The sequence below is a fragment of the Typopeltis vanoorti genome, chromosome 6 (assembly GCF_054136105.1).
Source record: "Typopeltis vanoorti isolate ZY-2024b chromosome 6, IOZ_Tvanoo_1.0, whole genome shotgun sequence".
NCBI lineage: Eukaryota > Metazoa > Arthropoda > Arachnida > Uropygi > Thelyphonidae > Typopeltis > Typopeltis vanoorti.
This window is the reverse complement of record NC_143554.1, coordinates 134,250,667-134,269,488: the sequence shown is the minus strand read 5'-3', so window position 1 is coordinate 134,269,488 and position 18,822 is coordinate 134,250,667. Positions and strand designations below refer to the sequence as shown.

The following is an 18,822-nucleotide window of genomic DNA, read 5'->3' as shown; positions in this document are numbered from 1 at the left end:
ATAATTAGAGTAAAATACTTTCTATCTCAAATTGAATAACAGGAAATAAGTGAGGCTTATTTCATATAAGTGCGTCACTTATGGAACACTGACAATATGCACACATTATAGCAATTTAGAACTCATGCTAAATATGTAACGAAATAAAAATGACAAAAGGAAAAAATTAAACAACAGTTTAATGGTTCTAATATTTCATTTGTTATGGACATCTTCACAAGATAAACGGTACTACAGGTGCTAAGAGGAAGCCTGGTGTAACTTCAGCTGCCTAAGAATTACTATTTACACAATCGTATTTCTTTCAGTTTAGGTTAGTTTTTAAGGACAGTTCAAATTATAGAAAAATCCTCTCCTGTTTGAATTTGCTGCAATGAAGCATGGTAGTTTTCTCCATTTCATTTTGTGTTTGGTGTCCAGTATGGTCTGCTAGACATGACTGTAGTCATTGATTAGAAATGTATTTTTTTTTTTTTTTTTTATGTTCTTTCAAGTTGATGTCAGCTGATCTTCCAGTCTGTCCATAGTAGGCCAACTTGCAGGGACAAGGAATCCTATACACCAGAAAATGAGAGAAGAAGGAGTTGGTCCTTAAGGAAATGGATAAATGCCGCCATTTTTAAGTACAACTTGAAGGTAGTGCAGAAAATGCTATGCAGCCATAAGTGCAAATAACCTTCATTGTCCATTTCTCCATTTTGATGTTTGCCCACATTTATGCTATGTGAAATTGCCTATCATTCAAGAAGTTAAGGGCGTCAAGGCTATCAGATGAAAAGATGTACTGTCACAGAGCTCCTGAAAGATTTGTGATTTTTGAATTATTAAGTGTTTTCTTAGATTTAATTGTGTATTTTTAGTATATTATTGTAGTTTTTTAGTGTAGCTATTGTACTAAAGCATTTTATAACATAATTTCAGAAATATTATTAGTTTTTACCTCTTAAAAATGGCGCCGAAAAACGTCATAACACAGTGACTAAAGCTCAACTTATTGCTACTGAGGAGAGTGTTTGTCCTGAGGAACAAAAGCACTGCTGCAGTGATGATAATAATTTATCTGAGGATATCTTGACATTAAAAATAACTCGATTAAAAGAAATTATTAGAAAATCGACCAGGGAATTGGAAAAGGTGAAAAAACGTTTGACTAAACTTAGACAGGATAAGAAAAAGGAACAGGCAGGTAAATGCTGAACTTGGTAATCAAAATATTAATAACAAGGCAAGTCAGTTAATATCTAAGAAAAGAGGTAATATGGTATGTGACTTAATTTTAAAATTTGTGCTTGTCGAGAGAGTCACCACTTCTAGTTTCCCAGGAGCGAAAATTTAAAATATGACAAACGTAATTGAAAACCAAAAAGAAAAGTAAAAGAAATGGTAGTTCTGGTAGGTACTAATAATTTAGGTCTTAACAAATTTAGTGTGAGAGAAGATATGAAAGGTCTGTTGGAAGAAGCAAGAAAGAAATGTGAGAGAGTAAAAATTATAGGATTACTACCCAGATATGATAGTACTGAGTTAAGAAGGAGGGTGATGATAGCAAATGATTTCACGTGCAGGCTACGTAGAAGATATGGATGCGAGTTTTTAGACGTGGTGTGTGTTTGATGGCAGAAAAGATTTGTATAAGAATGATGGCCTGCACTTGAATTCATTTAACATCAGAAACCTGGAGAAATTACTTCTTGGTATGAGTCAGGGAAACTAGATCATCAAGGGAGGAATGGGGAAAATGTGTGTGAAAGTTCAGCTATGGTATGCAAACATGATAAAGATATGAATGCTTTCGAAAATGGTTATGTATGGCGAAGGAGTGGGAAAATATGCTTTGGGTTCAGACCTTTTTTAAGTATATCTGGGAAGGGAAAAGAGAAAATTCTAGAACAAGACCAAATAGACTGCATATTTAATTATAAGAAAAGGCTAGGTCGTAATTTATTATGTCTATACACAAATGCCAGGAGCATTAGAAACAAAGGGGTTGAGCTCGTTTCTTTATTGAATACGATGTGGCCTAAGATTGTTGGCATTAGTGAAACCTGACTATCAGAATCAGATATGATAAGTGGGATCATGTGTAACGGATATACTATTTTTAGAAATGACAGAAGAGATAGGAGAGGAGGAGGAGTGCTACTAATGATGTCAGGTGACTGAGTCCAGTTAGGGTAGAAATACAAGAAAACAGTGATGATAACAATGTCCCATGTAGCAGTGGGTTTGAGTCTATCTGGTGTGAAGCGGAGGTTAACAGAATGATGGTGGGGTGTTGCTACAGACCTGGTGGCTCAGTTGCAGGGGACAAAGAAATGCATTGCCAATTTAGCCTTATGGGTACCAAGTGAATAATTATTATGGGTGACTTTAATTTTCCAACATTGATTGGGTAGACGAGAAATCTCATGATAAGAAAGAAGAGGAATTTATTGAATTGTTGCGAGGCAACTTTCTCAAGCAGCATGTGAAAGACGGAACTAGAGGTCAAAGAGTGTTGGATTTGCTCATAGTATCAGAAGGGATCTCTGTCAAGAATATGGCTATTTTACACCAGTTGTTGACAGTGTTCATGCTGTACTTTCTTGGGAAGTATCTACTTGTATTGAAACTCTGATTAAAATAGGCTACACGCTGAACTACAAAGCTGGAAATTATGATCAACTTAGGAGAATGCTATCTTTGGTCCCATGGTATCAATACTGAATGGGAAAAATGTCAGCAATGCATGGGAATCTTTGAAGAACTGCTTGAATGAGGTGGTATCTCAATGTATCCCTGGTGTTCGAAGAATAAATAAGTTGGGAGCGAAATGGATGTGCAACCTTATTAAGCAAGAGAACCACAAGAAGAAGATGATGTGGAAAGAATATCATGAGAATAAGCGTGAGAGGAATTATGAAATATATAAAGCTCAGGCCAGAAAAGTAACAAGTATTGTGAGGAAAGCTAAAATGGAGTATGAAAAGAAATTGGCCATGCAAGCTAAAGGCAATCCAAAAGAATTTTATCATTATGCTGCAAGCAAAAGAAAGAATGAATGTGGAAGAATAACTTTATTGAATGCAGATGGTACATGAGTGCTGGAAGCTAAGGAGATTGTTCAGTTAATTAGTGCTCACTTTGCTAAGATATATCAACCAGGTGTATGTAGCATGGTGCACAGTGCTTCTGCTACATTGGATGAAGAGTTAGAGGTTCATGAAAATGAGTTTGAAGAGCTGCTGTATAACCTGGATAAGAATTTGTCAATAGGGACAGATGGAATATCAGCCTGTTTGCTAAAGGAATGTTCAGCTGAAAGGTCTAGCCAGGCCTTTCACACATTTGTATAAGTTGAGTCTCACGTCAGGAATGGAAGGAATGTATGATAGTTCCATTGCACAAGGGTGGTGCAAAAACTGATGTTTCTAACTACCATCCTATTAGTATCTCTGGTGTGGTAGTGAAGATTTTAAAGAAGTTGGTAAGAACTCGCATATAGAAATGGGAAGACAAACATGCTATAATCTGCAAGGAACAGCATGGTTTTACTAAAGGAAGGTCATGTTTTAGCAATTTGCTCATATTTTATAACAATGTTACGGCCGAGTTGAATAAAGAGAATGGATACGCTATGATAATGTTGGATTTTTCTAAGGCATTTGATAGGATACCACACGAAAGGCTGTTGCATAAACTAGAGAATATGGGATTGGTATATGATTTCTTGACTTTGATCAGAGGATGGTTGACAGACAGATATCAAAAAGTGGTATACAGTGGGTGTGAATCTGCCAGATTCACCAGAAGATAACCAGTGGTGTACTTCAGGGTTCAGTTCTTGGGCCATTATTGTTCAGTCTGTACATTAGTGACATCAAGCAGGGTCTGTCATCAGATGTGCAATTGTTTGCTGATGATGCGAAGTGATGCAGGGCAATCAGGGATGCTACTGATATTCAGCAATTACAAAATGATTTGAATAGACTGGAAATCGGGGCAAAGGAAAATGGCTGTCGGTTTAATGTTAGTAAGTGCAAAGTTATGCACTTTCACGTGATTAGAGTTCCAGCGGCATATTATGTTAGTGGGGTTATTCTTGAAAAAACTGAAGAGGCAAGGGATCTTGGCGTATTGGTGAATAAGAATTTAAAGTTCAAAGGTCACATAGCAAAAGTTGCAAATACAACTCAGAGGATAATTGCGATGTTGAAGTGAACCTTGACATGTAAGGAATAAGAAAGTCATTTTGCCTCTTTATAAGGCTTTGATAAGACCACACCTGGATTATTGTGTGCAGATTTGGTCTACTGGGTTCCAAGGGGATAAAGAAGCTGTGGAAAGTGTGCAAAGAAGAGTTACAAAGATTATATCTGGATTGTGGAATTTAGATTATGAAGATAGATTGCGAGTATGTGGATTGCAGACTGGTTAACAGGAGAAAAAAACAGGTATGATATGATTGAAGTCTATAAACTTTTGAATGGGTGTTATAGCATTTCAACTGATGAAATTTTTCGTTATATGAAAGGCTGGGGAGAGAACACAGGGTCATCCATGGAAGTTAAGTTTGTTCGGTCAAGAAAGGGGTAAGAGCTAGGTTTTCTCCCAGAGAGCAGTGAGTGATTGGAATAATTTGCCCTTATGGGTAGTGAGTTCATCTAGTGTAAATGAATTTAAGGAAAGGTATGATAGCTGGTTTGGGTGATTTATAGACTTCCTTGATGAGTCCTTGACTCCCTGGAGGTCTCAGATAATAATAATACTGAATAATCTGTAACTTATGAAGCTATATCAGAATCTTTTGAAATATTTTGTAGACCACGGAAAGCCCATATTCAAACGTTATGTAGTTTAATGTTTCAGACTTCTTAAAAATTACCCACAAACTTACTCATCATTTTCCCAAGAAGCTGTCAGTTCTGTTAATTGAAGGTGTAAATTAAATTAATGATAAGGATAACCTCTCTCTCTCTCTCTCTCTCTCTGTATGTAACCTTGCACACAACAGGTTGCAAATTCTCATGCACATTAATGCCTTTTGTAGTTTAAGTAAAAAAAGAAAGAACCCTGTCACATTTCTCGCATAGTGAGAAAATACTAGCAGCTGCTAGTGTTTTTACAGGCTTCATGGAAAGCGGAGGAATTGATGGTGACCAGTTCTGCAGAACAAAGCCTATGAAAATACCTATAAAAAAAAGCATAAGGCAGGAACAGAATGTTCACTATAGAGTGATTGTAGTGAGTTTATGGAACAGTCTGTTAGCTGAATAGCAGCAAACATTTTTAAGGAGGTTAAAATTTTTGGTTTATGACCATACATGTAAGAATGGTAGCCTTAAGTTTGAGAAGATTGATTTGTGTAGTGTTTAGCAATTGTATGACATATCTCAAAGCAAAAAAGGACAGTTTTTTGAGCCTGAGTAGGTTATGGATGTATAGAAAATGTTAGAGCTTTGAGTTGGGAAGAGAAGAAGTTGTATCTATGTCTAGATACAATTATCAAAATAAGCAGAAGCAAGGTAACATCTTTCCTATGGCAAATAAGGCTGGATTGTATTTTGACAGCATTGAAGCTGAAGAAGGTTGCTGGATTCCTTCCTGATGAAGTGGTGGAGAGAGGATTCAAAGGCGAGTGACCAAATTGTTGCAGGTCTGTGGGCTCCAAAAACTAGCTAATAGGTGTAAGAGAGGAGATATGATAGAAGCATATAAGTTATTAAGTGGGTTTTATAGGATTGATACTGATGACTTTTTTTCTGTACAGCAAGAAGGGAGAGAATGAGGGGTCATTCCTAGAAATTGTGTAAGAGTGTGGTTAACAAGGATGTTAGGACTATATTTTTTGCTTGGAGGGTGGTGAATGTGTAGAATGCATTGGCAGAGGAGGTTGCAAGTGCTTTATCTGTGAATGAGTAAGGAAAAGTATGATGGGTGTTGTGTGAATAATGATTAGCATGTTAACGTAGGATCTCCCATGATAAGTTTTCTGACTTCATGGAGACACCGTTATTATAATAATAATAATTCATTTCAAGGTGACATATCCAGCCTTATATGAATGTTCCCTGGAAACTTTTTTAAAAAAAAAATTCTGTAATTCATATGAGATGCACACAGTGAACAAACAGTGTAATATACCGGTCCTTAATTACGTGCACAATTCCAAACGAACTGTCCAACTCACTACTTCTACACTCACCTTTATAGAATCTAAATCTGCTTACAGTACTATCAGCTGCACAAGCATATGGATGAATCTTTGTTCTTTCTCCTCCTACTATAGATTGAATAATATTTTACTGTCTACCTGCTGTTTGCTTTGGTGGTAACTACTGAGTTAATCTGCTGATGTATCTTCCATTTATCTTTGTTAATGCTCCAGATCTGTCAGAACACTATGATATATTACAGGGATCTCAAACTCAATGCAGCAAAGGGTCAGTCAATTAGATGTATATCAGATGCAGGCCATATTCAATATTGTTCTGTGAACCAAAACATAAACTAAAAAAAAAAGGCTCTAACAAAGGCCCTTTTGTTGCCGGGCCTTTACGACTTACGTAAACAGTTACACCACCATTTAAATTTTAATTATAGTAATAAGTTTTACTTTTGTTTAAAGCTGTCATAAAACATTTAGAAGTTTGAATTTTTCCTGTTTTAATCCTCGCAGGATGTCAGAAACATTGATTTTTAGAAAAGAAATCATTAAGGTCATGGGCCGTATCTGGCTCGCAGGCCCCCAGTTTGCAACCTCTGATATATTATATCTTGATAGTTTCCAACTCCTCTCAAATAAATAGCCTTAAATCTACTTATTTTTTCTCCAATCTCTACTTCAATTGCACCTAATTCTTCTACAAACAGCAAAAGATTATTCTCCTTTCCTGCTATCTCTGTATTGCAATCAATTCCAAAAAAAAAAAAAAAATACTCTAGACACAGAGGATTATTATTATTTATTTATTTTTTTAATCAAGATTGGTAAAGTCCTGTCCACACAGGAAGTTAACTATCAAGAATAAACTTGGTGCATAAACTTCTGTGTGCATGGGATGGGGGGGGTGCATTATTATGCTAAAGAAACACTTGTTTTAACTTTGGTACCAATTAATGCTCTTGAAGAATAGCATATATTATCTCTAGTTTTGGAGAATAATGTGAGCATTAGTGATATGTCCTTCCAGACAAGTTCATAGTGGGCTATGCTTTGAAATTCTTTCAATCACTAAATATGATCTTCTCAAGCTGATCCCCTTAACTAGACCAGAAGTGCTACTTTATCTGATTGAGCTGATTTTGTGTACTCATATTGTTGGAGACCCACTTTATATTGTAAGTAATAATTTGACAAGTTAAGGTGCTGACTGACTGTTAAGAAACATGAACTCATTATTGAGCTTGATGTTGTCAGTTCATGTGGAATGGTTCTACTAACCTTGCCAGTCTTGAAGACAACATTGCACGATTTATTTTAGTTTATATAATATAAAGTTTGGCTGGTAATCTACAAATGCTTAGATCAGCTTTGATGGTATGATGCACCTATCTTAGAATCAGTTGAGTGGTTGTGAGCTTAGTAATGAAAGCAATGATGATAGCCTACAAGTTTTTTGTACTCATCAAATATAGCTCTGTTCTCTTAACAGAATTCCAGCATTCTCCTCTGCAGTTATTTTGTACCTTTTTCTGCTGCAGTATATACTGAAGTTTAAACTAATAAAAGTTCTTGAATGAATCAATTTTAACTGTATGGTCCACACAATAATGCAAAAATCTCATTAAATATTAAACACAAATGATTATAACATTTTGCTTGCAAGAATGGGCTTCTTAATTCAATATACAGTACAAATATAATGCAAAATAAAAAATAATATAAAGGCATAAATCCTAACACCTTTTGGCTAGTTATATTTGATATTTAATATGTATTGTTTTACAATTTTAGGTGATATGTATGGTGGTGCTGGAGAAGGAGAAGAAGAACCTGACTGGGTAAAAAATGAGAGAGAACAATTCCACACATATAGGGACAAAAATAGTGATGGGTATATGGACAAAGATGAGGTGCGAGAGTGGATTTTGCCATCAGACTACAATCATAGTGAAGCTGAAGCAAGACATCTCATATATGAATCTGATTCTGATAAGGTAAAATTGCTGTACATATATGTGATTGTTGTTGTGTGTGTATTCAGTATGTTAAGAAACTTATATCTCCATTTGGGTGTATAAATTGGTTATAGTATTATATTTATTCAGTGATCTGCTAAAATCAAGTGTGAATGAAATGTCAAGTCTCTTGGAATCTTGATGTCTATTTTATATGTTAAAATGGAAGTCATTCTAACCTGATGGTTCTTAGTGTGGATCATAATCATCCTTATTGGGTGTTAAGGATTGTTTAAGAGGGATGCTAGACAAAGAAGTAGATGGTTCAAGAAAGTCACGATGCCTTGCAACAGCACGCACCATTTTTTACTGTCTTTCAGACAATCACATAACCCCTGTTGTGCGATTGTCTGAAACAACCTCCCTTTGTATTTGCAAAATTAATTAGAGCAACTATATATACAGAAAAAAAAGCATGACAGTTTTTTGTGTGATGTTCAACTGGAAAAAAGTAAGAAAAAAGAATCACTGATCTGTTTTAGCATACAAATATGAATGTATAAAGTTGTTAAAAAATGGTTTGGTGTTTTTTTTTTTCTGCTTTGAAATATCTTCAAACATCATACAACAGTAATTTGATTGTTGAATGATACATTCTCTTTTAGGATACCTTTTTTTAAATTGTCTTTATTCATCTCGTTTTGGAATTTGAATTATTTGGCTTCTATCATTTGCTTACTTTTCTAATTATGTAAGTGTTTTTCTCTGAATCCCTTCAGTTTCCTTGACCTTCCTAATTAATTTCTCTTTTCTTTTAAGATATATCTTTATCTATCATATTTGATTGCTAATTGTGATTGTTTGATGGAAGAAAAATCTAAGTTCAGATGTATTTGTACTTCATATTTTTCAGGTAATTCAAACTGGCATCATCAGAGCAACATATTTATAGAAACAGTTATATATATATATATATATATATATATATATATATATATATATGTGTGTGTGTGTGTGTGTGTGTGTGTGTGTGTGTGTCCACAGTAGGATATATATATCCTGCTGTGGACATGGATGTTTGTGATTGTCTGTGGAAATACGAGGTGGTGGTGGTGGTAGATGGCGTTAGTGTAGTTGCGGTCAGCTGGTGATTGAATGGTGAAGACAGAGTTATAGAGCAGGTGCCCTCCCTCAATGAATGCTTGGACTCCCTGGAGGTGTCAAATAATAATAATATAGTCTGGGTTCAGGTATTTGTGTAATCTGTATTGCAAGTTTGGATTGACAGCTCTGATTGCTCCTTCACATAGGATTGGATTAGATTGTGGGTCTGAAAGACTATTTTTAGAATCATTACCAGCTAGCAGTCCAACCTCAAAAAGTATGGTTGCATTAATTTGCCAAAGATCTGGGAGACATTCATTCTGAGACCTGATAGCTTTACTTCTCCAAATAAACTTTATAGTTATCTGGCCCATAGAGGGCATCATGTGAGAACATTAGTTTTGTTTGTTACAATTTCAATTGTTTCTACAGTTATTTAGTTCAGCACTATGTACTTGTTGTAGTTGTAATCTGTGCTCTGAAGATGCTGGTTTGAAAACCAGCAAAGTATTAGTAAGTTAATTAAATTTATTTTTTCATCTCTTTGTGGTGTTTATACTATGAAATGCTATTATGAGTAATCAACAACACCTAATCCTTTCCATTGGTATGGCTTTGTAAGTATTACTACTGTCCGACCACATATTCAAAAACCCTGCTGAGAACCAAGAAGAGTAGATTCATGTTGAAGAGGAGAAAGGAATAAGGCATTGTATGAATTCATCACAACACACAAAATCACGTACTTTATACATAAAATTTTCCAACAATTTTCCAAATAGTTAGTTACTGCTTTAAAAACTAGAATTTTCATAAAAGAAAAGCTAAATTTCCGATGTATAATAATAAACACTCATCATTGATTACCCTGTTATCAGAATGGATTTGTCTTCTTCTTCTACCATGCACAGAGGTGTCAAGAGGTCTGGCATCTGTGGTTGGACAGTATATATGGATATTGACCAGCCTGTGTGTTTGTACATGATTAGAGGAAAGTGGAGTAAATGTGACCAGTTCAATGGAGCAGCACCCAGCTAAGATATCATGTGGAAAGTAATTAGAAATAGTCATGAAAGAAGGGTCTAGCCTGCTTTAGTACCCTTGAATGGAGGATTACTGTTCCCTAGTTATGGTGTGTTGGACATACTCTTCATAGCTATCATCCATATTTTATGTATGAATAAAGGGAATCATTTATCAAATTGCTAGCCCTCTTCTGAATACAGTCAAACATTCTGAGGCTGGTTTTGGTGCATCATCACAGATATGAGAGTGATATTCTAAGGTCATGCAGATTTGAGATTTATAATGTTCATTTGGAACAATATTTCCTACCCAGAAAGGTGGGGAATCTATTAAAGCATTACCAACAGGTTTGGTCTTATTCTGTATCCTTAAATGGTGGAGTTGGTTTCCTAGTTAGTTCATTACTGTGCATTGAGACGATAATCACTTCCTGCCTTGAATAAGCATGCAGGTGGTATTTCACTGAACAGGGTCATCTACTACCTAAAGGTCTAGTTGGCAATTTCTCCAACTCAGGAAGATATGCTTATAAAGCAACAATATGTGCCTTCCCTTACCCAGATCCCTGTTTGTGGACACAAGCCATAACATGGGAAGGTGTGGTTGACTTATCATCCAATTCATCCAAGTCATATTTTGAATGCTCTATATGGAATATATACATATCTACTCCAAGTACAGAAACTTGTTCCAATGAATTATGGAAAGATCTTATAAAAAATTATTGGTGATTTGTCTTTTATAAAAGTTCATCAATTTCTTCCCCCTCCCCCAATCCTTGGAAACTGTTAGATTGTAATGAACTTGGAGAAAGGCTATATATATATATATATATATATATATATATATATATATTTCTCATACTCAGTTTAAAATGTTCCTTTCAAACCTATTTACATTTATTGATTATAATGTATAGTATATATATTTAAATGAATTTTTTTTATATATATATAGGATCAGAAACTCACTAAAGATGAGATAGTCAGCAAATATGATTTATTTGTTGGAAGTCAAGCTACAGATTTTGGCGAAGCACTAGTCAGACACGATGAATTTTGAAAGCTAGCGTGCAATAGTAATCTTATTCCGGATGTTTTTTTTTTAATTGACTAATGTACAGTTTGTAATACTTCTGTTTAATTATAACTAAATTTTTAGTTATAGTATCATTTACAGTTTGTATATTTTTACATTTATTTGTGAAACCCAATGCATTTTTGTGGAAGCATTTTTATACTTTTGTATTTTTGTCATATAAGCATTTCAAAGTTATTGAAACATCTAAAATTTAGGCTGTTTCTGAACTATCATATTTCAAATGTCACCTGAGTGATAATTATCTCATTGAAAATGCCTCACTAAGTTAATGTATATTGTATTAGATGTTATTTCATGTACACAATTGTATGTACAGTCATTTGCTTGAAGATCCTGAGAAACTGATAGTGCAAGACTAGTGCCAATTATTTAATTGTTCTAACAACATAAACAGAAAGTGAATTTAATTTTCCTTGATTTATGTGAAAACATTACCGCAGAGAATATTTTTATGCTAAATCATTTGTACAGTCACTCGCTCTCCAGATGAAGATTTTGGACTGGCTGGTGTTTTGAATTCAAAACATCATCAACAATTCAAGAGCTTTTTTGTAAGTTTTTTAAATATAGCTTTGTATGTTAAAGCAGTTTTATAAATTTTATGAAGCTAACATTATTGTTATTATTTTAGTATTATTATTTTTTTTTTTTGCATACTAAGGAATTACTTCATAATTTAATGTAGTAATGCCATTTTATCTATATGCTTCTTACTTTATATATTGTCATCTAAAGTGCCACATTTTACTGTTTATAAAGTGTGTTTTTATATACATGCTCAGTACACAGTACTTAGTTACATACGGGTATTGGAGACAAATATTTGGGAAAGATGCATTCTAAATTAAAAATACACTCAAATATATACATTAATAATTTTTGAGAAGATTGGAAAGATACATTTTTTTAAAGTTAACTATTCTTGATTTTTCATGAAATTTGTTAAAAATTCTGTATATGGAACTGTATAGGCTTACCTGAGACTTTGTCATAATCAGATTGTCTATTTTTACACTTTTAGCATGTGAAATTTTTGAATAATTGTGTAATTAGCTTAAGCCTTGATTTGTGATAATTATTCATTTTTTAGTTATATTCCCATACAGTTGCTATATATTTATAGAATGTTTATGCTAGATAGGTTCAAGGAAAAGTTCATTAACACTAGCATATGAATATTTGTAGATTGTAGTTTTAAGAAAATGGTGAGAAAGTTGCTCCAAAGAGCAGAAGAGATACATGAAGAAAGATTATTTTATCAATTTTACTTGAACCATTTTCAAATGTTTTAACAAGTTCACAAGAAAGTAGTAGAATTATAGATTCCAGTTTAGATGAAGGCAACATTATCTGTATTTACTGTCCACTTAATTTATTTTTATATATTTCAAATATCAGTGATATATCAATGTCTAAGATATATCTATGATAAAAAGTTATTATTCTGTCATAGGCATTGTCTATCTTGTTACCAAGATGAACAACTCCTATCACAAAATATCTGTTTTTAGCAGAAGTCTTACCTCCTGCATCTTAGACTCTAGTGGTAAGACCTTTTTGCTATTCCATTGTCTTTTGAAAGGCCAAGAAAGTCCTTCCTTGGGCTTTCAAGAAGGAAGAATTTCTTTTCTTCTGAAAATACTGCTTCTGATTCCTAGAAGATTAAAAATTGCTTCTGGAACTATTTGCTGTAGTCATCTAGCTGCAACAAATGCTGTTATGGTGAACTTGCTCACTGATAAATACGTATATGGCTAACTAAACTAGGATATTTTTGCTTCAGCCAGACTTTTTGATCTAGCATTAATTGCCAAAGTTTTTACTAAATCATTTGGATCAAAAAAGAAAAAGAAATTAGTATCTATTTGAAGAAATAATGTTGGATAGCAATAGTAATATTATTTTTATTGCTAATGAAAGAATGCTTCCATGGAAATTACCGAAGTGAAAACGTGAGCAATGATAATTTTGATCAATATAGGAATTTTCCTGCAAGGACTAGTAATTCCTTCCCTCCCTCCCCTTTTTTTTTTTTTTAGGAACAGATGTTCATAACCACTTTATGACATATAGTTCATAAATTGTGGGAATATAACAAAGGATCTGTACTACTTAAGTTTTTGTAAATCTGGAAAAGGCATACAACTAAGCATCCAGAGAAAAGCCTCTCATAACACTGATTATATGGGATAAATGGAGCGTTATACATATTTAAGCGTATATTTAAATTGTAAGTTAACAGTCATAATTGAAAGAAATACAGGAAGATGGTTTGATGTAAAATCAAGGGTAAGACAAGGATGCACATTATCTCTACTCTTATTCATCGTCTATGGATCATATTAAAAAAGAAAGTGGCATTAGGCTTGATATTAGAATTTGAGATACGAAACTTAGTTCTTTGCTTTATGCAGATGATCTTGTACTCCTAAACACATCCAGTGCAAGTCTACAGATTCTCTAACTAAACATAATAACACTGTAACAAATTTGGAATGAAAATTAGCACTAAAAAGACCAAAACTATGAAAATAGGCAGGAACATAGAAAACTTCAGATTCATTCTCAATGGAGATCCTATTGAACAAGTAAAATATTTCATCTATTTAGGAACAATTTTTAGTGAAGATGGCAAATTAAATTTGAAAATAGACAACAGAATAAGCAAAGCCAGTATGATGGGGAGCCAGTTGAATAAACTTATATGAAATAAAAGAGAAATTAGCCAAAACACTAAACTATCAGTATACACGATGGTGTTCAAACTAGTTTTAAGTTATGGATCTGAGAGTTGGGTAAGAAATAAAGCACTTGATCAAAGACTAGAGACTACAAATATGAGTTCGGAGAAAAATTTGAATAGATGGCATCAATGACAGAATCATATTAAAAATGAAGATATTAGGAACAAATGTGAAATTTTTAGCATTCAAGAAAATTTGAGCAGGGCTAATCTAAGGTGATACAGTCACTTATGCAGAATGGGAGAAGAAAGGAAAACAAACGTTTGATACCAAGATTGCAGGAAAAAGACCCAGATGAAAACCAAGAGGTGGATTGATTCAGTCAGAAGTGCCTTAGAAAAGCGAAATGTTGATATGACAGTATTGGAGTACTCACAAGTAATAGGCTAATTTGGAGGGAAATTATTGATAGGAGGTTAATAATGTAAACCTAATCATGTAGTGTTGTTATAGTAACCTGAACACTATTTGAGGATATATATCAGAAATTGATTATGTTCTTAACAGACTGTTGACCTAACACATAAGGGAAGGAAAATTAAAAAAAAAAAAATGTTTATATATATATTTTTTAAAAAATTGTTAATTAATATCTTAAATATATTTCCAAAGTGGAATTTAACTTTCCCGTGCTTGCTTCATTCATGTGTTTGAAATTTGTGATGAATGAGGATTTTTCGAAATGCTTTGAGGAGAGAATTTGACTAAAATCGTATGCTAGCTTTACTGCTGCTTTTATACAAATGTGTAAAAGTAGCAGTGTTGCAATTATGAATGTGAAGGTGGTAGTGGGGGCACTTGATACATTGACCATTGAAGATGAATGAGGAATGCTAAGGAAGAAATTTCTTGCCATGGTAGTTTCTCTGTTGCTCATGTTAACTGCAATATTATGTTTTTAAAAACTGATTTTTGTGTTTTGAAAGGGAAGAAAAATAGTGTTTAGAACATAGGTTCTTAAACTTTTTTTTTTTATCTGTGACCACATTTCATAAGATGAAATAATTAGTGATTCCTGGCAGTACTGGCTAAACTAGGTTTTTTATACTCTAGTGTCAGTTTTTGAATAGTTTTAAATAAAATGAGATAGAAATAATGAACTTATTTTATTGCAAAAAATGCATGCATACAGTTATAATTTAATATTATATAATTACATTTTTGTAGTTTACAAATTTTACATATGCAGTAAAAATAAGAAAATTAGAAAAGGTAGAATGAAAGGTTGTAGTTATATAATTTCAACAGTCCTATAATAAATATTTAATTTACTCATGTGTATCAATATTTGCTATAACTGCCAGAATCTTTTTCTTGACCCCTTCAGGAATTGTGTCCCATAGTTTAAGACCCACTGATTTAAAGAAGCCGTCCATCTTTCAAAATTACTTATTAAGCTTGGACAAATGTTCTCATTTCTTAAGGATTCTCTCTCTCCCCCATCCTCTCTCCCCATATGAATCTCACCCATAAAAGGTTATAAATATATAGTGTATTAGTTTAGGACATCTAAAGGTTAAAATGATATGAAAATCCTGCTTTTAGAGATAGACTACACATAAAACAAACTCGAGACAATTTAGCTCTCCAGTAAACAGGGGGAGGGTCAGTTTTGCTGGATTTTATAGATTAATTTACCACTGAACATTCACAAATATCCATACTCAACCCCAGAATTTGAATCCACAACCTGTTTGTTAGGGAGTGGGTACACTATCCACTTGGCCAACCAGATCTGCTAAACTCGTGTCTTTTCAGTTATGTCATTTCTCTTTGAAGAAAAGCAATTTTTCTGAAACTTCACATATTTACCAAAAATTTGTCAAGTCAGTTTAAAATAAAGGACTTAATAGTGAATGTAATCAAGGCTTGACGGATTGTCAGTTTCCTTATATTTCCTAGAAATGTAGTCTTGACATATTATTTTTGACAATTTTTTTTTTCTTTTTGTCCACCATCTATTAAATATAGAGCAACATGCACAGAATTCCTTTCCATCAGCTTTATATACATAATATACATAAATCCCACATACAAAGAGATTCACAGTACTTGTATAGAGTGTGATGTCCATGGACTAATTAACCTAATAAATGCTGTCATCCATCAAAATGGCAGTATTTGTAGATGCTACATTTCATGCAGTAACTGGGTTTTATGGATTTTATTGTATTCATTTTTACTTTCTCTTGCTATCAGATGCAGCTGCTATTCTCATGTAACTACATAATGTGCTAATAGTTTTAATAGATCATGTGTACCAGATATATTTAAAAACTTTGATGGCTTACACATGTAAAAAATTTATACACTTGTATTGTAGTCTGTTTCCCTGATGTGGACATCATCAGGGAAACAGACCAGTAATCAAAACATGAATCATAAAAATTAATCACAAATCATATTAGCTCCTTATTCAGCCACATCTGAAGTATGAGATTACAATATTACAGTTCAAAGGAAGAATTGTAAAAGCTGAGTAGATAAAAAAAAATAAAATTAAATAATTATTTAAAATAAACAAAAAATATTATAAACAGTTAAGAGTAATCATTTCCCAAAACTTAGAGATTGGCATACAGTCTGAATAGTTAAGGTGTCTTTTCCTTGAAAAACATGAAATTTGAACTCTCTGGAATTGAAGAACTTTGTCTGGTTTCAAAGAACTATGTGCCTAGTGTCAATAGCATAGAAGAAACAAGGATAAACTTGCTGAATTCTAAAAATGTAATATAGTCTTTCATATTATTTTATTGGATTCTGATCAAAGCAGAATGGCTAGTCTGTCCAAAATAGCAAAGATGACATGAGCAGGACACCTATTAAACACCAGGTAAGAAAGAGGTAGTAAAAATGAAGACAGTTTCCAAGCTGGTTTGAAGGAAGAGTATAAATTGAATTTACAAAGAATCCATGCTATTTGTTTGAAGGTACCTTTAAGGTAGGGTATTGAAATTCTTCTCACATTAGGTTGTAGTCCAGTAGAAGGATGATAATTATCAATAGTTTTTTGAATGGTAGTTTTGTTGTATCGATTACACATCAGATTGCTTTTAATTTTATTCAGTTTATCTAACAAAGGGGAGATTATATGAGCTCTGTGTACGAGATGATAATACCCATCTTCTGTTGTGAATGATGGTGAGAAGATGAGTGAATGTATTTGCCAGCAAAGGTTGGCTTCCAATAAACAACATGACTTCTGGGATTGCGAATTATTAAGGTATCCAGAAAAGGTAGTTGGTTATTGGATTCACGTTCAGTAGTGAACTTGATATAAGAGTACAAGGAGTTTATTTTCTCTAGAAAATTAAGTAATTCTGACTCAGAGTAGGACCAGACTGCAAATATATCAACAAAATGTAACCATATACGAGGCTGAGAAAATATAGTGTCAAAGAGTTGTTTTTCTAGATGCTCCATAAAATAGCTAAGACTGGTGAGATAGGGCTGCCCTTGCTGTTTTTTGATTTGTTTGAACTACTTATTATAATAGTAAAATAGTGTGCATTGATGGTGAATAGGGGAGATTACATCAAACGGAACGATAATCTTGTTGTTAGACATATTTTTTTCTTTCAAATCAAGGCTGTTGTGGCCAGTGAGATTCCAAAGATGCTTTGTAAGGTATTAAGTAGAAGAGAGCCAATACAGTTTACTATTGAGCATAGTAGATTGCCATCCTTTTGTATTTTATGACAACCATAGAGATGAGACTGACAGGCATGATGAATTTGTAATCTCTCAACAGTAGTGACATCCCAATATTGTACATTGTCTGATAATGTATTGATTTGAATTTTTGTTGGATTTCTACTGATTACACTGTAGGTTGACCTATCTCTCAGTAAAATATCAACTTTATGATTATACAGAAAAACCTCGCTTAACATGATTAATTAATCTATCAATTAATGTGCGCTAAGTGAAATAGTGTTAAGCGAATGCAATAAATAATAAAATTATAATTCATCCATCAGTTAGCATAAATCTGAAAAAAAAAATTATGGTATAAGCTATATTAGAGGATAAAATCATCAAAGTTAATAAAAAATCAATTGCTTAAATTTTTATTTAATGTCTAAACATTTAATTGAGCTATGTTTTTTACAAAACAAAATTCAGTAAAGATGTTTGAATAGTGTTTGACATTTTCATCTTGTCATGCAATTTGTGATAACTGGCAATCACTTTATCAAGATTTCGACAGACTTCAAAGCTTCACACATCAGTATTAGCATCAAACAAAATTTCCTTTGCATACTCAATGTGATTGAAAACTAACTCAAGTTCCTTTGCAATTAGTTTCTTGGTCGTGATATTCTCCTCTTGTTCACACTGCTTAACTTCTTCATATGCATGCTGTTCTTCTAGTTAAAGGAGATCCTTCTCGCTTAACTGTTCTGAATGGGAATCAAGCAGGTTTCTCATCTTTATTATCCAGTTCATTAAATCGAAATTCTTTTCCAATTGTGCTGATCTCTTCAATAATGTTAGCTCTTGGATTTTGTACATGATAAACTAACATAGGTGTGAGTTTAAAGTCTCCTTCTGCATTGTCTCCTAATAAAAACGTAAGACAATCTTTAGGTACTTTGTATTCTAATTGAGATGCTAGAGTTTTAGTTAGGAAAGTTTTGTTGACATCTGCTTCCAAAAGAGACCAGTTTCGTTGACATTGAATATTTAATGATTGTCATAATCACCCTCCTGAATATTCTGAATTTTGCAATTCTTCAGGAAACTT

At 33.3% G+C, this 18,822-nt stretch overlaps 1 protein-coding gene across 1 annotated transcript in view; it reads left to right on the top strand.

Annotated features, from left to right (window-relative positions):
• The window catches only part of LOC150105961 (calumenin-like), a 57,594-nt gene extending 45,652 nt beyond the window's left edge, over positions 1-11,942 (top strand). Inside the window, exons 6-7 of the mRNA XM_090394453.1 lie at positions 7,937-8,139; positions 11,188-11,942. Coding sequence (XP_090250579.1) covers positions 7,937-8,139; positions 11,188-11,292 — 308 coding nt within the window. The 3' untranslated portion in view covers positions 11,293-11,942. The remainder of the gene's footprint in view (positions 1-7,936; positions 8,140-11,187) is intronic.
• Positions 11,943-18,822: the final 6,880 nt, after the last annotated feature.